The sequence below is a fragment of the Hydractinia symbiolongicarpus genome, chromosome 4 (genome assembly GCF_029227915.1).
Source record: "Hydractinia symbiolongicarpus strain clone_291-10 chromosome 4, HSymV2.1, whole genome shotgun sequence".
Taxonomy (NCBI): domain Eukaryota; kingdom Metazoa; phylum Cnidaria; class Hydrozoa; order Anthoathecata; family Hydractiniidae; genus Hydractinia; species Hydractinia symbiolongicarpus.
The window spans coordinates 15,020,642-15,045,083 of record NC_079878.1 but is presented as its reverse complement, the minus strand read 5'-3'; the positions used below and the strand labels follow the sequence as shown (position 1 = coordinate 15,045,083).

The 24,442-nt window shown below is 32.1% G+C and overlaps 1 protein-coding gene across 3 annotated transcripts in view; it reads left to right on the top strand.

Moving 5' to 3' along the window:
- Positions 1-489: 489 nt before the first annotated feature.
- LOC130641530 (uncharacterized) overlaps positions 490-24,442 on the top strand; it is a 33,800-nt gene continuing 9,847 nt past the window's right edge. Inside the window, exons 1-11 of one of the 3 annotated variants that reach the window (XM_057448366.1) lie at positions 490-1,734; positions 2,186-2,341; positions 2,948-3,088; positions 3,190-3,262; positions 7,141-7,372; positions 17,844-17,948; positions 20,110-20,230; positions 20,336-20,464; positions 21,944-21,979; positions 23,990-24,109; positions 24,270-24,308. In XM_057448366.1, the coding sequence (XP_057304349.1) occupies positions 1,677-1,734; positions 2,186-2,341; positions 2,948-3,088; positions 3,190-3,262; positions 7,141-7,372; positions 17,844-17,948; positions 20,110-20,230; positions 20,336-20,464; positions 21,944-21,979; positions 23,990-24,109; positions 24,270-24,308 (1,210 nt within the window). In that variant the 5' untranslated portion in view covers positions 490-1,676. The remainder of the gene's footprint in view (positions 1,735-2,185; positions 2,342-2,947; positions 3,089-3,189; positions 3,263-7,140; positions 7,373-17,843; positions 17,949-20,109; positions 20,231-20,335; positions 20,465-21,943; positions 21,980-23,989; positions 24,110-24,269; positions 24,309-24,442) is intronic. The other 2 variants (XM_057448363.1, XM_057448364.1) reach the window with 2 other exon arrangements.

Sequence of the window (24,442 nt, the reverse complement as noted above, 5' to 3'; positions counted from 1 at the left end):
GTCAGCAGAAACCGTGACATAATTCCTGTTAAAGCTGTTCTGCAATTCAAAATAGTTTAACATAAGTACAGCGTAAGGTTAAGAAAAAATCTTTATCTAGTCTAGGCCATGTGTTGCCACTTATCATTCGTTAAGGCAAGAAGCTTAATAGGTGTTAACCCTGACTGTGATAAATTAAGAGCTCTGTAGAGTAATAGTTCCAGCTTGTAATAAATTGTAAAAATATAAATCTATATAAAACTTTAGGCTGTCTCCACGATCGTTTCACCTTTAATACGAATCGAAACGATTATGATCATTTCGAGATTGTATCATCATTTTTTAAAATCGTTTACAGATCTTTTCATGAAATGAAGGTGAAACGATTTAAAACGATTGTGAAACGATTGAATTTTATTTTAAACTCTAAGCTTAAAAATGATCGAAGTTGAAGCGAAACGATCTACGGCCATGTTTTATGTTCCTACAATCGTGTTTTGGTAAATTTTAAACGATTTACGGCAATGTTTTAGCTTCTTATCATCTTGTTTTTATGGTTTTTAAACGATCTACAGCGATCTTTTCGCTTCATATGATCGTGTTTTGATGGTTTTTAAACGATCTACGGCGGTGTTTTAGCTTCCTACGATCGTGTTTTAATAACTTTTAAACGATTTACGGTGTCCTTGAGTTTAGTTTAATAAAGCTAATTCGAACATTTTTTTAGTCCCAAGGTTTCATTATGCTTGTTAATTCGAAATTTTGTGTATTGATAAATAAAATCTTATGGAAAAATTAGGGAAACGTTTTTATTTTTATTCATTTTTATTGCATCAATGGTGGCAAAATTTCTTTAAATTTATCAATAAATTGGCATTTCCAATAAAATAAGTTTACAAGGTATTTGGAGGCCTTGCCCATCGCCAAGCAAACAATGTTAAAAGATTTTTATAAAAAGTTGTAGTAAAGTTGTAATAAGTCATATTAGCATAAAACCTTTAAACGTTTATTAAAATTCTTGTTTTTCCTGAACTTCCAATAATCCGAACATTCGTTAATTTAAACAAATAATTTAGTCCCTTGCGTGTTCGAATTAACGGACGTCTACTGTGTAGATATTTTAAATAATTTGATAATAAAATTTCTTTAGAAATCGGTGTGTGTGATGAACATAATAATAATGGTGTTAAATTTGAAGCGATTTTGAAACGATTTGAACTGAAATCAATTTAACAAACTGTTGAAACGAATTGATGTTGATATTGTGAGACGATTATGAAACGAATGCGAAACGATTGCATAACGATTTTCGTTTCACCAAAATGATTTTAAACTACTTTGAAACGAATTTGAAATGATTTTTTTCGGCAAAAAATATTTTCAAATCGTTTTGAATTCGTATAGAGATTGTTTCAAAAAAAATTATACGAATTGAAACAATTATTTTCGAAACGATCGTGGAGACGATCCCTTATATAGCTTTCATGCAAACATCATTTATTTAGACATTAGGCATAAAATTAGTTAAGTATTAATTGTTATAAAAGAATTTAAAGAAATATTTATTGAACAAGCAAATCAAACAATTGTAATTAAATAATACTGGGTCTTGTGAAAAATTGCAGGCATTTTTTTAGTCATAAATTGAAAGCTTAAAGCAAATCATATGGAAAGATCTGTGCATTAAATCTTAGAATATGTTTCAGTCTGTACTGAAAAAGATGGATGATGAATATTTGGATGCTGTAACTGATGGTAATTTTTTATTGTATATAGTATAATACAGTATAGAATATATACAGAAGGTGCAAAAAATGATGAACCTTATACTGCCTTAACTAAATCAAACATTACTTATAATATATGAATGTTAGATTGAGATGTTAACAATACATTCTAATGATCTATTGTGATGTGAAATAGAAATATTTTCATTCCTTTAAAATAATCTTGATAGAGATTATTTACGATGTTATAATTGTATCTAAAGTTTTCATTTCATTTTTTTAATTTGCTATGTGATCATAAAGATATTTAAAACCGTAAATAAGATGTTTCTTAGGAAATATCATATTTTCATATCACAGGGCACCATACCCACAAAAATCTTGTAAATGGTTGCTGTCCTGTGCATAAATAGGTAGTGCTTAATAGAGCGTAACAAAAATTATACACTGTATATATATTTTACAAACTTTATAACTAGATGCAGTGAAGAGGATAAAAGTGACAGAATGCTTGGCTTGCAATGAAAAATTCATAAAGTCAAAGCAATTGGTAAAAATGCACAAAAATACTCGGAAACATCACGACAAAGTGAAGTTGTTTTTGGAAGAAGATAACAAAAGTGTCAGGAATTTAAGTAGGTAGAGTGCAATTTAGGAATCAATAAGAATAGTGTATCATTGTTGAAAATAATTATCCTAGGCATATTATTTACTCACTCTTAACTCTTGGGGTTGATAATTACAGGGGGTAGTACTTAACATAACCTACATAGTTAGGAGGGGGAGGGATTTGACTTAGAAAAATATCAGGTATTTTTAGTCACATTTAGTGGCTATGAAAGGCAGACAAAGTGGACAAATAAAGTAAGCAAGAGCACAATTTAATTTGCTAGAACTATTTATAACATCGCATTTTAGTAGGCTCCATATATTTTTTAACAACAACAACAAAAAAATTCTTTCTGATGTGTTTGAATACGAGTTCTAATTAATAGGGTGTTTGCATTACATATCGGTTAGAAGATGAAGACAAAAGCTTGACCTAGAAATAATACAGAGGGGTTAGTCTTAAAATAAAAAGGGTGGGATTGTAATAATAGGGGAGGGGTTATTAAAAATAAAAGGGCACTATGCAAACTATGACCTAAATTGTTGAAAGTTTGAATGATTAGTTGTTTATTGAAGCATTATGATGTTTTCCCAGTGTTATAAACCTGTGCTACTGTATATTAATTGTTTAGAAGGTAGAGAATGTTCTCGAAGTTACTCTGGCTTTGAATGTATGGTATGTAATGAAACATTTGTACTTCCTGATGAAAAGACAAATGTCACTTCTACTGAAAACCATAAGCAAACAGAAATGCATCAAACCAATATAATGGGTATGTAGCTGATTGTTTTGAAAAATACTCAACCTGAAAATGAATCTCAAGTATAAATATGTATAAATTGAACATTACCTTAGACATGTCTCTGTCCATAGAATTTCAGCAAAAAAATGTGAAATCTGCAAAAAGTAATAAGCAGGAAATAACCCCAATATGCAGAGACACCAGGTGACTTTTTTAAAATTATTTTTTTATTTGAAGTTCACTTTCTTGAAAGTATGAAAACACAAGTAAAACTTAACAGTGTTAGCTATATCAAATAATAAGCAAAAAGGCAGTAGATAAACATGGGTTATTAAGATGATTCGCAGCAGATAGACAGAGCACAGTGGGCAAATGACAATGACCAACGTTCCAACTAGATGTGGCCTAATGAGTATTTTAGTTCTTTAGGACCTGATTTTGCCTGTATTTACTGTTTTACACTTTACATCATACTTTGCCCATGCTTGCATATTAATTAGGAGTGTTCAAAAATGATGATTAAGTTGATTTGCAGTAAAGTAAACAAACTTAAAAAACAATCAAAAGATCAAATTATAGATAAAACATTTTTTGATACCCCACACTAAGCCATCGTGCTCTTTCCCTGTCTTGTCCCCTTCTGGGCAGTTTCACCAAATCTGTTTTTTAAAAGTCCCTTAAAGGTAGTGTCTGCTACTAAATAAAAACTTTTATATTAACTGATATAGATATACAAATAAAGAAATGACATACCTGTTTTTTATTAATCTCTGGAAATACATATAAACAAAACTTTTTTTACTTGGCCATGTCGAAGCACAGCTAGAGACGTTCTGAATAACATGCGCGAAAAAAGGCCTGGTAAAAATAATTATTATGCGTAAATATGCATTTGACGTCAGTGGTTGGTTGATTTGAAAGACCGAACATGCGAAAACGCGACAAACGCGACAAGCCCCCCTGAAAATAAAAACTTTTCCTTTTTTTTTTCTTTCAGACGGGAGAAGGTATAAAAATATTCTTCAAATCATTTATAGGTCTATAAAACTAGGCGGTTTTAATTTTAAATAATGGCGCAATCTAGACTATCCAATAAACCGAAAGTTATAGGGTTTCAGTATGAGCCCCAGAGAGCGCCTGGCGCAAATGAAATGCCCGAATTTAATGACTCATCTGATGAGGATGAAGAAAGTGCGAAACCTCCAAGAAGTACCTTGAATAAGGACAAGTGGTGCTTATGTAAAAACTGCGAGGTTATGCCATCGCAGCAAGAATGCATTTGTTGTCATGAAATTGACGAGATAAAGTACGCCCATCTGAACGGTAAGAACAGTTACCTACATCTCGTTTCCAGCCTACTTTTTTGTCTCTAAGGAGGGGGCGGCAGAGACACTGGAAACGCATGACTAGTATAAATGTTTTTATAATAATCGACGTTCCTATATTTTATTATAGACAAACATTGCATACTTGACCATCCTGACTTTGTACCAGTCGTGCTCTTGAAAAACAACCTTTGGACGGCGTTAGTGGGCTTGCACGATAGAGAAAGTCATGGTTTATCAAGCAGGAATAATGTTTCCAACAGGTATTAATATTACAACATGTATTTATGCGATGGCCGTAACTGGAGTAGATGACTATTTGCTGTTATGTTTAGATCTTATAGATACGCTGCTTATCGGCAGTTTTGTTGGTTTATCCACACCAGATTAGGAAGAAGTGTACGTCGAGTAATCCCAGCTTGTGTAGTAACGAGGATTCGTCAAGAATACCCGAGCCCTGATGGAAAGTACGTGGGTTTTTGTGAAGAGACAGGAGTCTCAGAGGTGGACTTTTCTTGGAGTGGAGACAATTAAATTTTGTTTTTAAATATAACCGTTAAGTGTAACATATATAAAAGAGATTGTCGCTCCACATTTTAAACAGTATTTTACCAGTTGCAGTAACTGTAATTCGTACACAAGAAAAACCTTTTGTTTGTGAAGAGGTTTTGTTGCTGATAATGATGGTGTGCTTTCAGAATCATCATCATCGAATTCTGATTCTGTGTTGTCATCGGGCGAATCGATAGCTGCGAAATCGGGATCTTTTTTCGCAGTTCTAAATATGCAACGTTTAAAAAATAAATTTGCATAAAAAAGACTACTTTCATTACTTCTGGTTTATAAAATAACTTTTCACCTTTCAAGAGAGTTTTTCAGCCATTCGTCATCGTTCACATCAATTTCTTTGTTTTTTTCGAGAGGGTCTGAAACTGCTGATTCTTCAGCAATCTGCGTTTTTAAGTTAAAAGACAAAGAAACTCCAAGGACCTCCAAGAATCTTTCCAACTCTTCTATGTTGTTCAACTGAAACATACCGTGAATACTATTCATCCTTTCTGTACTTTCAACATCTTCTTCATCCTCGTCTATTTCGTCATCGCTGCTTACCACGTCCATGCTTTGATCTTGGTTCTTTTCGGCATCTAAAAGTAAATCATATTTTAACGGTTTAACTAAATACTTACACGCTTCTTAAGTAAAACTTAAGTGAAACTGTTTACAAACCCTTGAGTTCTTTTTACGAAAAAGTTGATATTAATTTTACCATCATTAACACTCGAGTACTGGTTCGTAATTTGCGTTGCTCTGTTACAGCGCCTCATGGGCAGTGTTTGGGCGTGAATGTCTGGCCTAAAATCCATTTGATTTCCATAGTCCCGAACTTTTGGTGACGGCACCTGTGTTCCAAAATCTCTTGTTTTCCTTTTTTCTGTTTGTATCCCAATCGAGTATGTCGAGGGTAAAGGTTCGCAGGACGCGCAAGGTTCATCATGTGGCAATTCATCCCTCGTTATAGCGTTTTCGATAACCTTGAATTGGATTACAAATAAAATAAAATAATTCTACAAAATACCGCTTAAAAATGAGCCTAGGAATTATTTTAGGAACCGTATGTACCTCTTTTAAACTTTTTTTTTCAGCTCTTTTCTTGGAAGTTTGCCTTTCCTTAGGTCGCGGTTTGTGTGGGAAAATTGTTGGCAAAGATCCCGGTACCAATTTCCTTTTTGCCGTTCTCTCGGTATAAAACAATTCATTTTGAACGCTCCAGCTTTTATCGAAACAGTTCTCCGTAAAGTGATCAGAACATAAGAGAACTTTTTTCGGCAATTCTGTTCTGTTTATAGCTTTTACCCAGGCATTTCGTACATTTGGATCTCCTGGTAGACGAAAAAAACTTTTTTCTTTGTCGCGTTTACTATTATTGCTGCAACCGAACGCTGAGCACCAAGACATGTTCGTTCTTAAACTGATAATTTTGGGACATTTCTTTGCTTATGATAAACTGTCTGGCAACTTCGTATCCACGTTTTTTTAGTGTTTTTTATAACAGTTCCGTCCCGACCGGATAGATGTTTGGTCTATGCTTAAGTGTGTGTTCATACTAGCATAATCTTCAACGTTTCGCATTGTTTAAAACACATGGCATTCAAAAATGTTTAAGAAAAAATAAAAATAAAATTATTCTATTGCTTATGTATGACATTACATACATACTTTGACAGATAAATTTACTTATTTCCGTTAAATAAATTTAGGGATTCATGTTATTAATTTGTGATTTCTATTTTTGCAGTCTGTCAATAGCCTTTCACGATCCAAAAATACTTATCGCAGACGATACATTTTTTATTCGAAAGCGTCTGGCTCGTAGCCGGGGGTTAATTTTTAAATCTTCGGCATTACAAATTAAATTTGTTCTTCATACATTCCCCATGTTTTCGGTCCCGATTTTGAACCTGGGCACTGACATAGGCGGTGACATAATAGATAAGCCTCGCATTCATGCGCGGTCGTGTTTACAATATGGCAAACTAATGTAGCTACACGAGGATGAAACTCTCAAATTTAAAAGAACAACATTACACTGGTACTTTGTATTTATTAAATTTTAACCTGAAATTCGTTAATAATAACATGTTTTCTTTATGTAAACTAACTTTAAGTTTTGTAGCAGACACTACCTTTAAAGAGAAATGAGTACAAAATTAAATTCTTCTGTACTTATGCATCATATATTTTTGTATTGTTATATAGCTTTTCAGAAATTTATGAGCATATTTCAAGAAATAATCTAAAGCAATTGTTTGAAGCAGCAAAGATTGATGAAATTGGTGATGTAAATATATTTATTACCTCTGTATTTGAAGAAGTCTTGGGCAAGTTTTGGCCTCAACCTAAATCCCAATTTCATTGCCGTATATGCAATTACAAAGAATTTGCAACTTTACATCTCAAGGAGGAACATATCACTTCGATTAAACACAAGGTAATTGTGCTCTTTGTTGCAGAAACCACAATTCTAGGCTTCAGAGTATTAGGTTTGTGATTGCAAGCGCATGACTTAAACATCTAAAAGAAATGTATACATACTAAACATCTTAGAAATGTGAGAGCTTGCGTTTAGATACTTGTTTGTTCCACTAGTATTTGCAAGTTTAATAAGCCTATATCAATATCCATTTCCATCCCGAAAAATTCACAGCCAAATACATACTAATGTGAAAATAAGGTTAGTTTAGAGACAATTTAAATTTTCCAGCCATATGATGCATTAGTTTGTTACCCTTCATTATTCCTCCAGCGATTAAATATTTTGCCAACTCGCGATATCAAAGTGAATAAAGTACACAAATTTGCAATCTCAAAATGACATTTTTCTTGAATTTCTATCTTAACAATATTTATTTTAATGATAATAAAAAGTTTTAACAAAACAAGTATCACAAAACACGTTATTTTACCCAGCAGTCTGTTTGCTTGTTTGTTTATGAAAAGTGTTTTTAAAGAGTTTGACGTCAGTTTTGTTACAGGGAAAACCCCTGTTTTAAATGTACACTATGATCCATTCTTTGCAATTTCTATTGCAACTTTAAGAAAGATTTCAAGTTTTTTTGAGGTGCGAAATTGTGAAGTACAGAGATTTTTTTTTTGTTCGTTCTTCTCCCGGTTATACCACTTGTTTTTAAGATAATTTTAAGTTTTTTAAGAACTAAAGAAAACGATATCAACGACAAATAACTTTTTTTATAAGTTTATTTTTTTATTTATTCACAAATAATGTAATAATAAAAATATTTGCGAGTTAATTAATCCACTTAGGGTGCTCTTTTGCTTTAGTGAATGGCTTCGACAAAAATTAATACAGTCTTAAAACTGTTTGATTTTGAATCATCGGAAGAGGAAAATGAGGATTAATTCACTAAATTTTTGTATATTGTTGCCTTTTTTAAAAACTATTTTCACAAAAATGTCACTTTCAGCCGGCATAAAATCAAAAAAATCCTAAAATGAGCAATTTTTTTCTCACAAATTATAAAATTAGCATAAAATTTATTTGTTGGCTTAAAAAATCATAATTTTTGTATGTGTTCTCCAAAATTTTGTTTATGCAGTTGTTTTTAATTTTTTTTGCTCTATACTCAGCATTTATTATTCTTATGAGTAGAACAACTTTTTTTAAGGTTAGTAATTATAATAGTGATTGATTAAACACCGTCCAGAGTGGGGAAAAAGCTATCCTTGGCTCAGTTTTGTTAAAAATGATAAATTTTCAGCTTATTGTAAAATTTGTGTTGAAGCATTCAAAATTGACAACAGTGGGTTATTTCAAGTAAAATCACATGCAAAGTGTCATGCATCTGGGTCAAAAAAAGTTCTTATCAACCAAAGGACATTTACAACTAGTTCCGAAGATGGCAAGTTAAGTCTTAGTCAAGGCAGTTTATTCCTAAGCCAAAAAAATTTAATAACGAAGGCAGAAATGTTACAAGCTTTGCAGATAGTTGATAAAAACAAGAAAAAAATTTAAGAGGGAAACCCTTATACTTGATTGATTTAACCTATTGTTTAGCAATGAACCTTGGTGGTAACAGTATAGATTGTCAAAGCAAATTCAAAGCATTTTATGTGTTTAACAAGTTTTCTAATGGTTATCCAGTTTGTGTAGGAGATTCGTCAAATCTGTGAGAAATTAATAAGGACCATTGAATCATACAGTTATCAAATTTAGGCATTGGCATAAAATTAGCTAAATGTTTCTAAAAAATGGCATGGAATTAGAAGTAAAAAACATAAAATAGCCCTGCACTTTTTCTTCGATTTAGCCACAAATATTTTTGATAATTTTTTTAATATAAAGGGGCACTCCAGTGAAAAAAATCTTTTTTAAAAAAAATGTTATTTTGATAAGACTAAACATAGTTATGTCAAAATTAAACTTTTACAGTCGTTAAAAATTTTCATTTATCATTTACTGCGTCTAGAAACATCTTTAATTTCAAAGAATTTTCAAGGTTGTGTAAAGCTAAGAGAACTGTGTCCCAATAAATAGCATTCGTCACATCAACCCACAAATCTGTAAGCTTGACAGCTCGCCTGATAAGTTTTGTTTACTTACTGTTTGCATTGTTTGTTGATAAGATGTCTTTTAATAATGACGAAGATTATAACTTAGAAAGCTTAGAATCGAATAATTCTCTTCATGAAAAAAACTTTGCAAAGCTATACCCATACGACTTCTAACCTCCTGTGTCTCACGAGGGAGAAATTAATAACAATGTAGAAAGCGGCAAGGTGTCTTTTACTGACGTGAGCCACGTACCAGTAATACAAGTTGGTGTGAATGTGGAAATTGTAGAGCAATGGAAACCGATGCTAAAGCATGTGCTGTGTTGAATCTGTCAAATCCAACGAAATTCCTGTTGTTTTTCCAAGATAGCTAGGAGATAAAAAGCAACGATTTTCGAATGATAGTATCTCTATAATAATAGCCGTATTTTGTCTGTTCAAAAGGGTTACCGATATTCCTTTGATCTTTCCGCGAATTTTCAGAGACCAGGGGGTTGTTTAATTGGAAATCTTATGATTTGTCAAAATAAATTACAGAAATAAATTTATTTCCTTACATAATTTAATTAATTTAATTGATAAACTTCTAATTTAAAAAACAAATTAAGTGATTAAAATGAACTCATTATTTAAATGCGCCATTTTTAATAATAATTTACCCCCATGACCTTAATCGGCGATTCCGCCCAGGAGCCACAGAAAACAAATAGGATGGTTTTACTGACAGTTTAACTGACTTTGTTTTGACCCCTCGCACATGTATACCAATCAAAAAGCCTGATTCTTTGAAAAACCAATCAAGACTTTCGCGGCCTAGACATGCCAACGAAGAAACATGATGGCCATTTTAGTTTTTAAAAAGTAATGGTGGTCAGTGTTGTTTCTAAGTCTGTTTCACCTTTTTATCTTCTATAAGCTTTTTATATTTGTAATATTTGTTTTTTTTATGTTCTAAAATGTGAAGATAAATATATTGTCACGTTTTTTAGGTACGTGCAGATCTTAAACGCACCAGTTTTAGAATTTTTGGCTAGGAATGAATATTTTGAAGGCTACTAGCTAATAGCCTTACTTTGTACTAATTTTGTTTGGTATGAGAGGTTTTTCTCCAACCTAACATTTATTTTTATGTTGAGAATATAGCCATTTAGCTATCTCATATATTTACCCAAAAAGTGATAGTATAAAAATTCAGTTTGGCTATCAATATGGCAATATTCTCAGCAATAAATCTTATGCTAAATGCAGTTTAGCTAGGTAGCTATATATCTTTAATTATTTTCTTAAAACATTTTTTGCAAATAAAATGGCTGAGCAATTGCTTTAGCTGGAGGGTTTTACGACAGGCTGTTTTCTGTGTTGTCATTTAAACCGAAGTTGTGATAAAGTTTTTTTGGAGAAGGGTACTGTTCAAGTCTGTTTAACTGTAATAAGCAGTCAGCTCAGTGTTAACAATAGCCTGTTTTTTGGAAAAGGCTGTTACGCATATGCGGGTCAGCCCGCTGTGACAATTAATTTTTAAACTTTCTTGGGAATCACGCCTGTAGGAATGTCCAACAATGTTTACTTGGACTAACCGCTTAGCCCTGTGCAAGAAGCGAAGGACTGTTTCTTCTGTTTTCATTTAAATAGAGTCTACAAGAAAGTTTTTTTCAAAAGGGTGTTATCCCTATACACCTGTGTAACACCATTTAACTGGACTAAGCGCGCAATCCGGTGTCACGATTAATTTTTTAACTTTTACAAAAACTTATTCCGCAAAATAAAATAATATTGACCGGTTGTTTTTGCTATGACAGAGTCACAACGGTTGTAAACTGTTTTTATTTCAGCCTTTGTTGCGGGAAAGTTATTTTTTGAAAAATATGTTAAAGTCGCAACACTATAATGGTGTGTGCCCTTCACTTGATTTGCATAGCTGTACTAAAGCGCTCCACCTGACTGTGTTGCACAGTTTGCAGTTCTTTTTAAGCGCTCCTTAGGGTGTTCAACAACAGTTACTTGTGGCTCATCCCGGCGATTCGACGCCGGGTTTCCCGGCTAGTTATTGATATTATATTTCTTTCTTAGTGAAATTTTTCCTTTTTAAAAAATTAAAAAATATATTTAATTGCTTTTTTTTTAATTCTTGTTGACAAAAAACTTTATCATTTGCTTCAGTAAAATAATTTTTCATCACTTCTTTCTTACTTTACAAACCAATTTATTTTTATTTCACAGTTTAGCAATATCATTCCTCTGCACAAGCTTTTTTGCACACAAATGCAAACAAATTTTGTGTAATGTTGAAATATTCTTTGTGATGGAGAACCATTGAAATGTGTTATCGAAAGATCAATAATGTTCGTGTCGTGATAAGTTGTTAAAACAGGGGATTAATATTGCATAAATAAAAATCCCTTTTATCATTATCGTAAGTAATAAATGCATTACGGAAGCTACTGATTTTCAAGTGGTTGTTTTGACAAAGTTGTTTTAGAAACTGTATTATCTGCATTGGATGCAGCCTAAACAGTAACAAAGATTGAAAGTAGCGCTGATAAAATGATGTTAAGAAAATAGACACATTTACCTCCTAAAATAACCCAGGTCCTTCCATCAAAAAAGCGCTACAAAAAAACATGTCTCTAACTAGATAACTTTTTTATTGGTTTTTGCATTGGAAATTGGTATAATGTTCTTCCATTTAATATAAAAATGTACAAAACATTATTTGGTTGTGTTGTGTGGATATAAGTACAAATAATAAATAAGCAGTAATGACAAACTTCGACCGTTGACTAGCTAAAAAGGCAGTTTTACGAATTGGCAATATTTTATGGAACTTTATTTTCTGGAGGTTCATTCTGTGAAGTGCGACAAACAAATATAAAAACTTTCACCACCTGGTAGATCACCTGCACCACATATTTTTTGAGCCATTTTTGTTTGAGTTTTTTCTTTTTCAAAGACGGGATTCTTTGAAAACTAACTTCTTTACCTTTCTCTGATCGATTGGTACATCCAAACGCAGAACAACTAACCATTTTTTAAAAATTTAAAGGTAAAGTACACACAAAAAGCAATTTAAATGTAAACTCTAAGTTTAACATGATTGTTTTCTGCGCTGGCTAAAACTTTATGCACGATTTGACATCGTTATTTATAATCGGGTCCAGTCCTAAATGAAATCGTGCTTGTCTGTTTTTTATGAAAAAAAAAATTGAATATGCAAAAGGCTAGTACAACAATTTTAATAAGGAAAACAGGTGAAGTAATGCTTTTCTGAGTACGCATAAAACAAACAAAAAAAGTGATTTTCATTGGAGTTCCCCTTTAACTGAAAATGTGTTGTGTGGTGACTGCAGGGATATATATTACAATAAATTGTAGCACCCTTTAGTCTGAAATAGCTGCATTTATGCAAATACAGACAAGTACAATAATTATTAGATAACGGTAAGTATGGAATTTTGATTGTGAAAATAGGAAATATATATTGCATTTTACCTAAATCAAAATCGCTAATGCCAAAAAAAATTTCAACTGCGGGAGGTTATTTTTACTCTCTCACTTATTATAGTTAATTCGCTCCCTGTTTTCAAATTAATCTTTTAAATGGGCTATTATGAATGTTTGGGAAAAGAAATCGAAAATAGTATTCACTGGATTTATTAAAGTTGTTGAATTATATTCTTTTCTGGTGTTCATACAGCTAAGTTGATTATTATAGATTTATAGACAAGCATTGGCTATTAACCTAGCTGTTTGGACGTTGACGTAATACTTTATTTGTTGTTATTCAATGCTATTTATGTTTGATTATTTTTTGTTTATTGTTATTTTTTATTTTCTGAAACATCTGTGGCACCTTAACTTATTGGTTATAACTTTTGCACTTTGTGCAGAACACCGAAGTTCGCAAAAGGGAACGAAGTATCACCCCTCTTTTAATATTTTCGTGAAAGATAAAAAGATAAACATCATTGACAGCTATAAGGACCTGGGTGTTATCATTGATAGTTTCTTGAACCTGAATTGCTGCTTCAATAAATATTATAGAAAAGCATCTTCAAGATTGTGCCTCTTCTCTAAACTGAGGTCCGATTTTGGATGAGACAGCTGCCCCATCGATATATAGTTGTATGAATCTGCCAACTTTCACGTACTGTGAAATTCATTTTTTAACAATAACTCATGCTCATGCTGATAAACTATCGTAGTTCCACACTAGAGTCAAAAGTATTGTTAAAGGTCAAAGTGGTAATAATGTACGTATTCAATCAATTGTAAATGTGAACAAGAAATGTGCTTGTCTTTTTTTGTTTGACAATGTCTTGAGAGTGAGCCTTTCAAAAACTATTTTGGTGTTGTATCACATTCACACAATACACAAAATAGCAAATGCTTGGTTAGTTTACTAAAAATAAGAACTTGATATGCTAAAAAGAGCTTAGTGTATTTGGGAGCTAAAGTTATACCTGCTTGGATCTCATAAAATGAATTATTAATGTTTTTCTAAATTTAATAAAGAATACTTTATAATGTTTTATGTTTTGGTATTTTTTCAGTATTGATTCACGTATGTCTCATTGTGCACAATTTTGCATCTATTTTTTAGTAAGAGTACAATCACTATAAGTTAATCGCATAACCCATGTATTTCAATCTAAAATATATAAAGAAAAGCAGTGACAGTCTTTCCACAAATAAATAGAAACTAAATAGTGAAAAATATATAGCTGAAAGTAGAAAACAAAATCCTATGGAAATGATAAACAGAACAAAAATTTCCAAAAATGTCAGTTTTTTCCAACATCAGAAGAATCCGTATATGTAGGTAAACATATGGCTGCAATTGCATAGCGAGGTTGCGATACCCAATAAGGATTCACTCCAAGTCAAGTGAATGCTTTCAACACCACAGATCTGAGGATGTACCTTACGTTAAACTGTCAGCAATTTGTTCTTTGGATGAAGTTTCACTTTCAAGATGTCTCCTCCGTTTATCATTTGTCTCAAAGCACAAATATTGATGTATAAGCGTTTGTCCTCAACAACTGTGGTTGTATTTACTGGATCGAAAAGCAATCAATTGTCTGATCAATAGAGGTGATTTCCTTAAATAGTGCTTTTATCAGCATGCCATGCTCTGCACCTCTTGAAATATCCATAGTTTCAGCTCCCATATCACTTTTTACAACTCTTTTCAACTTGTGTGATTGCCATTATAAAGGGGCTTACTGGCCTTTACATAAAGGAACAAAACAAATCCACTTTGTAATCCTCCCTAGGGTATCTTATAATGAAAAGACAAATACACAGTTTTCCAACCCACACCCGGTTTGGAATCAAGATTTTAACTTTTCTGAATTGCATATGCTTCAAAATCACTAGCAGTTGCCTTTTTCACACAAGTGCTAAGATCGCAAGCCATATAAGTAGCATCAGATCATTGTAATTGTCTAACTAATGCTTGAACCCTATCTGATTTGATTTCTTGGCTGTCCCGGCTGGCAATTGAAGAAACGAGGGGCTTTTTATGTATCTATTTTGCTGAATTCTAATACCATCTAGGTTTTGCATTAATTTAAGACCCAAAACGTGGACGATACAGAACTTTCTTTACTGAGTAAAACTGTTTTCTGAAGATGGGCTATCACAATGAACCAGACACTTCCATTATAAAAACAATTTTCTACATAGCAACATAAGATACCTGCTAAGATACCATCACACTTCCAGTAAAATAAGGCATAATCATACATACTTCGTAGTGCATGTAAGTTCTGAAGCAATTTTTTGTACCAGGAATGTGGAGACCAAACTGTAAGCTGATCTTTTTAGTTTCCACAGTTTGTCAGTACTTCCGGAGGAGGCAGCAAATGCACGACTCGTCTAATTTTTCCTCCTTGTAAAAAGACTGCTTTCACATCTAAACTGTGGCTCTTCCAATTATTAACAACACAAGAAAAATTTTTGCTGCTAACTTTTAAAAACAAGTTTTTGAGCATGCAAGTATTTTTATCTTTTCACCTTGAGAGCTAGTTATATTTTTTCAGTGAGACAAATTATTATTATTTTTCTTTTGCAACTAAAAAAATTAAACTGCGTGGGTTATGCGAAAAAATCATAGAAAAATATGCTTGTAGTAACAACCTCCTCCGTTGTTATTTTTTAATTATTTTCTTCGTTGTTGCTCCAACCATACATTCTCAATAAAATTATTTTTATTTCGCCAACCCACCGTAGGCTACCATCGATTTCGCCCATGGAACAACTAATTAAGTTGGATTCGCTAATGGCATAAGCCAAGTATTTCAATCTAAAATATGTAAAGAGATTAGTGACATTCTTTATTCTTTTTTCCAGTATTTTGCCACTCTTGTGACATTCTTTATTCTTTTTTCCAGTATTTTGCCACTCTTGTTTGTCTTAAATTTTGTGATTTTCTTTTTCATGGCCTGGTTTTCGCTTTTTTACTCTTATGTAGTTTCGTTTTCAAGTTTTTAAAGTTATCTGCACATGGTTTTTAATATTATTAATATTTATTTACTAAGTTTTATACTATTTTTCAACATATTTGCTAATATATTTATAAATTTTTCTATTATCTCCCTTATTATTGATTCCATCAGGCATGTCTGAAATCTCTTTTATCCCCAATCTGCGTTCTCACTTTTCTAGCCTTTGTTTATCCCCACTTAACTTGTTTTACACTTTACCCTATTGTTTTTATATAATTTTATGAAATATATTCATATATAAGGCACACGTTAACAACAGCTTTTATTAGTTGAAGTGTATATATCCAATTAAAATATTCACAAAATAAATAAAAAATAAAAAAGTGTGGAAAATTGGGGAGATGGCACTCTGTGTGGGCTGTTAGCTGTTGCAAGGAGTTATCTTGTATCTCAAAATGAGTTTTAAATACTCTAGGATTCCCCATCTAAGCCATGGACCCCCCTGAAAATAATAGACAGGGTATATCCCTAGATATCTGTGAGGCTAGCCATGTAAAATTGCACATCTATCTATCAGAACCAATATTAATAAACAATTAGTGATTACTAAGCATACTGGGTTGAGTTGGGTTGAATGTTTTTTGTATTAACTAGCTAGCCAACATAAAAGTTGCCCTAAAGAATAAACATCAACAATTAATATCAACAAATAATCATAATTTTGTGACACTACCTCTACTAATAGCTCCGATATACTTGTATCCACTACGATTCTTCTAATGTGCAAATTAAATATTATAAAACCAACTTAGCGTCCTGCACTTCATCTTAAATTACCTCCTTTTTATGCAATCTTTTGATTTTCCACTACCACTACTGACCATGAAAAGGTTGATCTTGGAGATGAACATCTGGCTTTTGTACAAAGTTTAAAGTTTGAAGTTGGTCTTTTACAGTTCCTAAGCGAAAACAACAGTGCCTGTACAGGTACAGGAGTAATGCAGTTGTGTTGTGATTTGTAGCGCTACAAATTTTTTTTTACTACTGTGAATGATTGTGTTAAATTGCAGTGTGGAAACTGTTGCATACTAATCTCTTATAATAATACAGAGCTTCTGTCTGTGACTTTTGCAAAGTGGATAAAATATAAAATACATATACATACATAAAACGGTTCTGTAATTTATCAAACTTTAACGGTAAACAATATTAACGTCAAAGGAAAGTATATTAACATAAGTGAAGCCATTACAGTGCACTTAAAACTTTGAGGCCAAATAACTTGGAAACGAAGTGGTGACTTCAATAATTTTTCACCGCGTGGGTAACTAGGGACCACCTGGGACCAATTTGGGTAAGTTTTCCAAACCTGGGTCCCAAAATCTGTTTCGGGATGGACGGGTTAATGACGTCATCAAAAAATCTTCAAACCCTAATATCTCTGCAACCGTTTCTCAAAAGTACATGATCCTATATATTTCCTTGATCATTGTTTCAAGATCTATACGATGAAGGCAACAGGTATACAAATCTTTAAAAAACATTTTGGGGGTTTTGACAGGCCATTGCTGCCGTCAGGAAACATTTTAAACCTTTATATCTCATTAATTGCTTATTAAAACCACATGATCATATACGTTGTCTTGATCAGCAGTTTACGCTCTACACAATAGAGGCAACGTGAAAACAAATTTCCATGAAAAAATATTTTGTTGTTGACAGATCATTGCTGACGTCATCAAAATTTAAATAATGGTTCTTTTTTACTGTTATTCTGTCTAAGTGGATTTTTCCACGGGTTTTATCGACTAGTTCATAAGAATATAAAACATACGTTGATTACATGCGTCGATCACATGACTTCGATTTTTATGTGCCAAACTTCTAACATTCTAATCTTATAAATCTATGATAAAGATAAGGCTTATATTTCTTATAATTTAGAGACTTGAAGAGAGCTATGAAGAGGCCTTTTGTTTAGCTTGTCAAACTCACTGCATTGATCAACAAGGAATGCAAAAACATCTTCTAACAGATGATCATACCAAGGTGGGTTAGACTTATGTACAACATTATTTATGTTTGATTGCTATTCAAAATAAACATTTTTAATAATTGCTCTAGTATTAAAGTGATGCTTTCTAGAAAAATCACTCACTTCTTATTTGAAAATGTATCAATTCGTAATTTTAAAACAATAGAATTTTGCATAATGAATCTCCAACTGTACGAATTAAGAAATCAAAAGACAGGTTTTGTTTTTTGAAAATGTGTAAATTGTGTGCAAGCATTATTATTAGTTCATTTCAAGCTTGGAGCTGTCTAGGAATTTTATTTTTTTTAAATTCTTGATTAGTTCTTAAGAATTGGAACGTAGTTTCACTAATCATGCATGACATCTAGCTCTAAGTTGCTGTTGTATTTAACAGTTTTGACAAGGCATAAGGGCTAAAAATGCTTTTTGGTTATTCAGTTTGGCATTTTAAATATTTTACATAAATTTAAATATTTAGTTGCTGTAATTATTTGTAAAACTTTTGACAAATATATCAAGAACCAATAAAGATTTTTCAAAAAAATTAACAGATTCTTAGATAACTTTTAAAGATCTTTCATATGAGCCCAACTTTTTTTTTTCGTGAGAGAAAGGCTTTAAATTATTAGCAATTACTCAAGTCTTTACTCATGTTTTTGGTGCAATATATTACTACAGGGATTTATAGAAAAAGTATAAAAGAGGAATTCTTATCGATTTACCGATGTATGGTGAAACTATGATAAGATGAAAATATAAATTGTGCTAGCAATGTAGTAGCGAAATGAAATTTGAAACAAATGTGGTAGCAATGGGTGGTTGCGAGATGGCTGAGTCACCAAACATAAATCAATTTCAGAGAGTGAAACATGTAAAAAAGATTGCCAAGTTTAAACACAAGATGTCGAAGCTGGTAGATAGGACCTTTCGAGTAGAAGAGAGGTCAGTAGATCCAAGTGAAAATATTCCTGGCACAGGAAGATTTGGTAAGCTAAATTCAAGATAACCAAATGAAAAAACAGGAACCTGTGACATAAAAAAAGGAGCAACTGCCAGCATCACAATTCAAGGAGATGTGTGGAATAACTTCCCATGTGCAGTAAGGGCCATCGTAATGCATCACAATTTAGCGAGATAGATGGTGTCCATCAAGTGCCTGTGCTGCAATCTGATTTCCACTTAAATGTGAGAAGGTCTGGTTCTCAAATGGATGTTCAGCAGACTTAGGAAGTGCATGCACAAACACTGGATTTCAAGTTAATGTGTGGCAGAATTCTGACTTGCATATGGACGCTACCAGGTTTTGGTTCTCAAGTGTAAGTGTGGCAGAATTCTGACTCTCACATTGATGTGCGGAGTTCTGGTTCTCAAGTGGATGTACAGAAGATTTCTGGTTCTCTTCAGTGAATGCAAAACCGACTTCTCATTCCTATATTGATGTGAGGAAATCGCTCTGTTAAGTAAATGCATGGTAGTCTTCTGGTTCTTATGGGAACTTGCTGCAAACAGAATTTATAATGGACGAGCGAAATTGAAGCACAGTGAACTGAAAAAATAAGTAACGTAAATCAGACATTTCAATTGGGTATGACCTTTGAGACAATTAAAAAGAGTTTGAATGCAAATAATCAGTGATACTAAATTAAAGAATGAAAATTGGAAAGCAGCATTCAATGCTTGCATTAATACAGCACCTGCTACCCCCTGGATATAAACTACTTTAGCTTTGGCACTTTCAATCTGGAGAAGCCCTTAAATTCTTAGAAATTTTGGGTCACTCTTAAGGAGCCTACAAATCTGCAAATATCGAAATACAATGGAATTAAAGATTTATAAAATCAGTTTATTAGCTCTTCAAAAATACAGCAATGTTAGAGCTTCATAAACCGGTTTATTAGCTAGAACAAAATAGAGCCATGTTAAAGCTTCACAAACCAGTTTATTAGCTAAAACAAAATACAGCAATGTGAAGCTTCTCAAACTGGTTTTGTTCGCTATAACAAAATAAGATGTTTAGGCTTTTTGAAGCCATTTTTAGACTTTTTTAAAACCGTTTAATTAACAATACAATGACATACAAATAAAGCCCTTGCTTTATCCCCCCACCTTAAAAAAATGTATATTATATTTGCAGTTTAAATGTTTGATTTAAAAACTTTAAACTTTTATTTTTAGCTGGCAGAAATGTTGACAAAAACTAAAAAATTTGCAATTGAATATTGGCAAGAAAGAACTGTTATTGTAGATGAGGATGAAAACGCTGATGCTACAACTATTAATTTAGATATCGAGGATGGTATTAGCTTAACTTTTTCTTATCTTTTTTCTTTGTTTTACTTGGTTGATTGTAGTATCTAATTTGGTTAGCTTTGTTAAAAAACACCAAAGTTCTGTTTTATAGCTTTTATTAGCGAGCTGGGTTGTCTGTTATGTAATCGTATCTTTAAAGTACGGACAAAGAGAATTGTTAAGACTCATAAATCTTCTCAGAGACATCAAAAGAAGTTACAAGCACTGTTAGAATCCAAAAGTAAGTGTATATTCCATGGTGGCCCATCGTTATAAAAATTAATCTTAAATTTTGGGTTCATTTTGCAGTGTTTTTAGTCCAAATTTCATTCAATTGTCACGCCTGCACTAGGAATTGTTTTATTTTCACTCTGCATCTATCTATGTTTTTGCTAACTACTTCATTCCTATAGTCACATTTGTCATACATAATCAAAACATGAACTAATGTCCTGGTTACTAGATTGTCTTGTCTTTGTGCATTGTTTTAGTCACAGACAATTTTTCATGATTCAGTGCCATATTTTGCATTTGCCAAATTTTTGTTTATGTTTCTATTGTACTTATATTTCAAGAAGTTTTATAATAATCGTACTCTCAACGTTGTTGGTTGTTCTTGTTTTTGTGGCTGCTTGAGAAAAGTCGTGAACTGTTGTGTATGTCTCCATCTAAGATCTGCAAAATTCATTGTGTTAAGGTCAACAATGTAGGTAAAGCATAAATCTTTTTTAACTATTTTTTGTTGCTTTTTAATAATCTTGAAAGTGAATTAAAAATAGTTATCTAGGCTAGATCTGTTAGTGGTCCATAAGCATTTTAGTCTCGATGCTTGGCAAGTTTTGAAAACATTTTTAAACATTCTTAAACATTCACACATTCTTTAATCCTAGCATAAAGAAAAATTAAATGGTAGGCTTTGACGAAAAGGTAACAAAACTAATTTTTATGTTGATGTATGAAATATAAGCATTATATACGATCATTAAATTAACACAAAAATAATATCTTTGCTGATTGCATTGTTTTTGTCTAGTATTGTGACTCTTTTTCGTGCTCTGTAAAGTTTTTGTAGTGTACTGTTACTCCATTATCGTACTTTGTAGTGTATTAGTAACATCTTGTGGTAATCGTAAATTCGTTTCAAAACGTTTCAGATCGTTGTTTGTTTCAGATCCTTGTTACGACAAGTAACAAGGAATAATACAGGAAGCAATAATAATAACAAATCGGACCCAACAGATCCTACAGCACTTACGCAGCAATCAAAAACAAGAACTGAATTGCATTATAAAAATGTATTTGTATGTAAATTTAGCATTGAATCAAAATTTCAATTTACTTCTAAAACAAAAACATGGTTGCAAAACACTAACATTTTAAAATGTAATTTAAATTGGAAACTGAACTGTGAAATCAAATGAAATCGTGCTTGACAATGATGGACCACCATAATATTCTGTTTACCTTTTTGTGTGTAACTCCTAAGTAAATTATTTTTGTGCATTATTTTTATGTTCTTTAGTTTTCATCTACCATGTTATTATACCCTGCCACATTATTATGAATTAAAGCTTCATATTCCTTGTGTGTAATTAAAAAATAATTAATAGTAGACCAACAAACCCAACAAATCAACTAACTAAACTAAATTATAGACCTTGGAAAAATATTTTACTGGCATTTGAGTCTGTCTGTACCAATTGTATTATTTACGTTACAGAAAAACCAAAACTTGATAAGGAGCTTATGGAAGATTGTAAGTATTTTCTTTTGTGTCTGATAGCATCAAAATGGTAGCAATGTTTAGGCATATGGCAGGATTACAAGCCTTGTAGAAAAATCTACACATGTGGGCTGAATTACACATGTGGCTTAATCTGCATAAGCAATCCATACGTTGTCAGAATTAGTATACCTGAGTGATCTTTTTCTCATGCTTTACAACTGCTGGAAATTTGAAAATTTATCAAAAAAAAATCTTCACAAAATTTACACTGTACCAGCGCTTATAATAACGACCCGTTTGACTCTCAGGATACAAAAACGAACAGTTAAATGGACAGGAAACTAATTGTGCCTTCCACAAGTGAGAAACTCTCCTGAAATTCACACACAAAAAGCATTGTTCAACAACGTAGCTATACAACAAAGCATGAAGTGTATAACTATCAAAACTCTTGGAAAATAAACAATATTTAGATCGAGCTTTAACATCATTTAAACATTTTCATATTACTTGTGGGTGAATTCAATTGTGAAGCTAATTTTTTTTTAAGATGCTATTTTTCTTGCCAATCTTTTTTATTTATTTTAAAAGAACTTTTTTTATAAAGTATTGTTACTTTTATTTATTTAAGATCCCTGATAAACATTTAGTACTATCAAACAAACTTTTATAAAAGCTATCCTGCTTTTGTTAAAAAATAGGGAGTAGCCAACACATAAAATAAAACTTTAGATAGTGCTAACGAAAATGTCTACAAACATTTTTACTAGAAAGGGAGAAATAAACTTTAGATAGTGCTAACGAAAATTTCTACAAACAAATTTACTAGAAAGGGAGACATAATAAATTTTGACACTATAATCAAAATCATGGCGACTTACCCCTTGTAACTAGATATTTTAAACCTTAAAACTTGTCAATGCAAATTATTTATAAATTATCCATGTTACATTATTGCAAAATATGCTTGCATTTTTTTTTGCATAGAATTTCATACGCTTAATGTATTTGTCCCATAAGTAGTTACAAAGTTTAATTAAAGACTCTGCCTTTTACCACACTGTCTTTTTGATATTTTTGGCCACCCAAACAATTGACTTGACTGGCCATTGTAAACTCTCTGCGGTCACAGTGATGACCCAGAATGAAATCTTTATTTTAAGTGTGCTGCATAGACAAGGATTTTTAGCTAATGCAGTGTTGTGTCATTTAACTGCATGTGGCCGATGATTATGGGGTTTCCAGAGTTATGAAATCGCAAAAAATAGATGCTGCAAAACATTTTTCAGAATTGTGAAGATATTCTAAGATATTCAAGATCAAAGAGAACTGCTATCTTACAAGGGCGTATTACCTTGTGAACCCTCAAACAGAAAAGACAGTGCATAACAGAAAAATGCACTGCCGGCTATCATACATGTCTTCTGCTGGGGCATGGTATAGCAGTGCAATAGCTTGCACATATTCAAAATGCTTTCTTTTGTTAGTCTGTGTTGTATTACAGTCAGCTAACATGTCTGCATGTAATGTCATAATATTGTTAGAACTATCTTCTTGTTTGATTTATAGATTTTTTGCTTACTTACCATATTTCCTCCTTTTGGCACCCCCTCTTTATAACAACACCTGACTTTAAAAATAATTTATAAACACCTCACTCATGATATTCAGTAAATTTGAAAATAGATGTTTGAGAGGTTACTAGAATTTATAAAGAAAACATAGACAACATTTGCACAAGTTGGGTAGCTTCGATTTTATCATGGAATTATTATACCCAAGTATCATAAGAAACAACAAATATTACATTTTATAAGTTTTGTTCTGACCAACTAGCCTAAGTCTTAAGTCTTCTGAAAACATTGACATGTTCAAATTGCAGGAACTTAGTGCGGAAATGTTCTAAATAATGACCTCGAAAATTGTTACCTTGTCTCACTATATTTTGTCTATGATCTAGTAACCTTGCAAAAACAAGTGACAAGCATTTTAATTAGTTATTGTTTGTTCATGTTTTTATAATGATTGTTTTAATTTTAGCTTATATACACAGAGATGGATGTACATTGTGCTCTTTTAAGCAGCATATGCATGACAATAATGAAGTGTGGAAACATAAAATATCAAACATACATCAAATGCATCTGCAAAAAATCCAAGGTAAGAACATTCTCTTTTTTGTGTATTATTACTTCTTGGTTGACATGTGAACTGGTTTCAGATGGCCACCATCAATTGCAATGTGTTGGTGTATGATACTTGAACAAATAAATATTCTGTTGATATTTAAGCTATTTCTTGTTTCTGATTATATTTACAGGAAAACAAACTGTATTTTCATGTGATGTCCAATATGATGGTAAGTGTGTTTTAGGAACATATGTTTGAAAAAGGTTGATTCTATGATTACCAGGCTGTTTAGCATCAAGGAAATGGGTTTTTGAGGCACAAATTGTCTGCTGGTCATTATTTTTTAGATCTGGTTAAGTTATG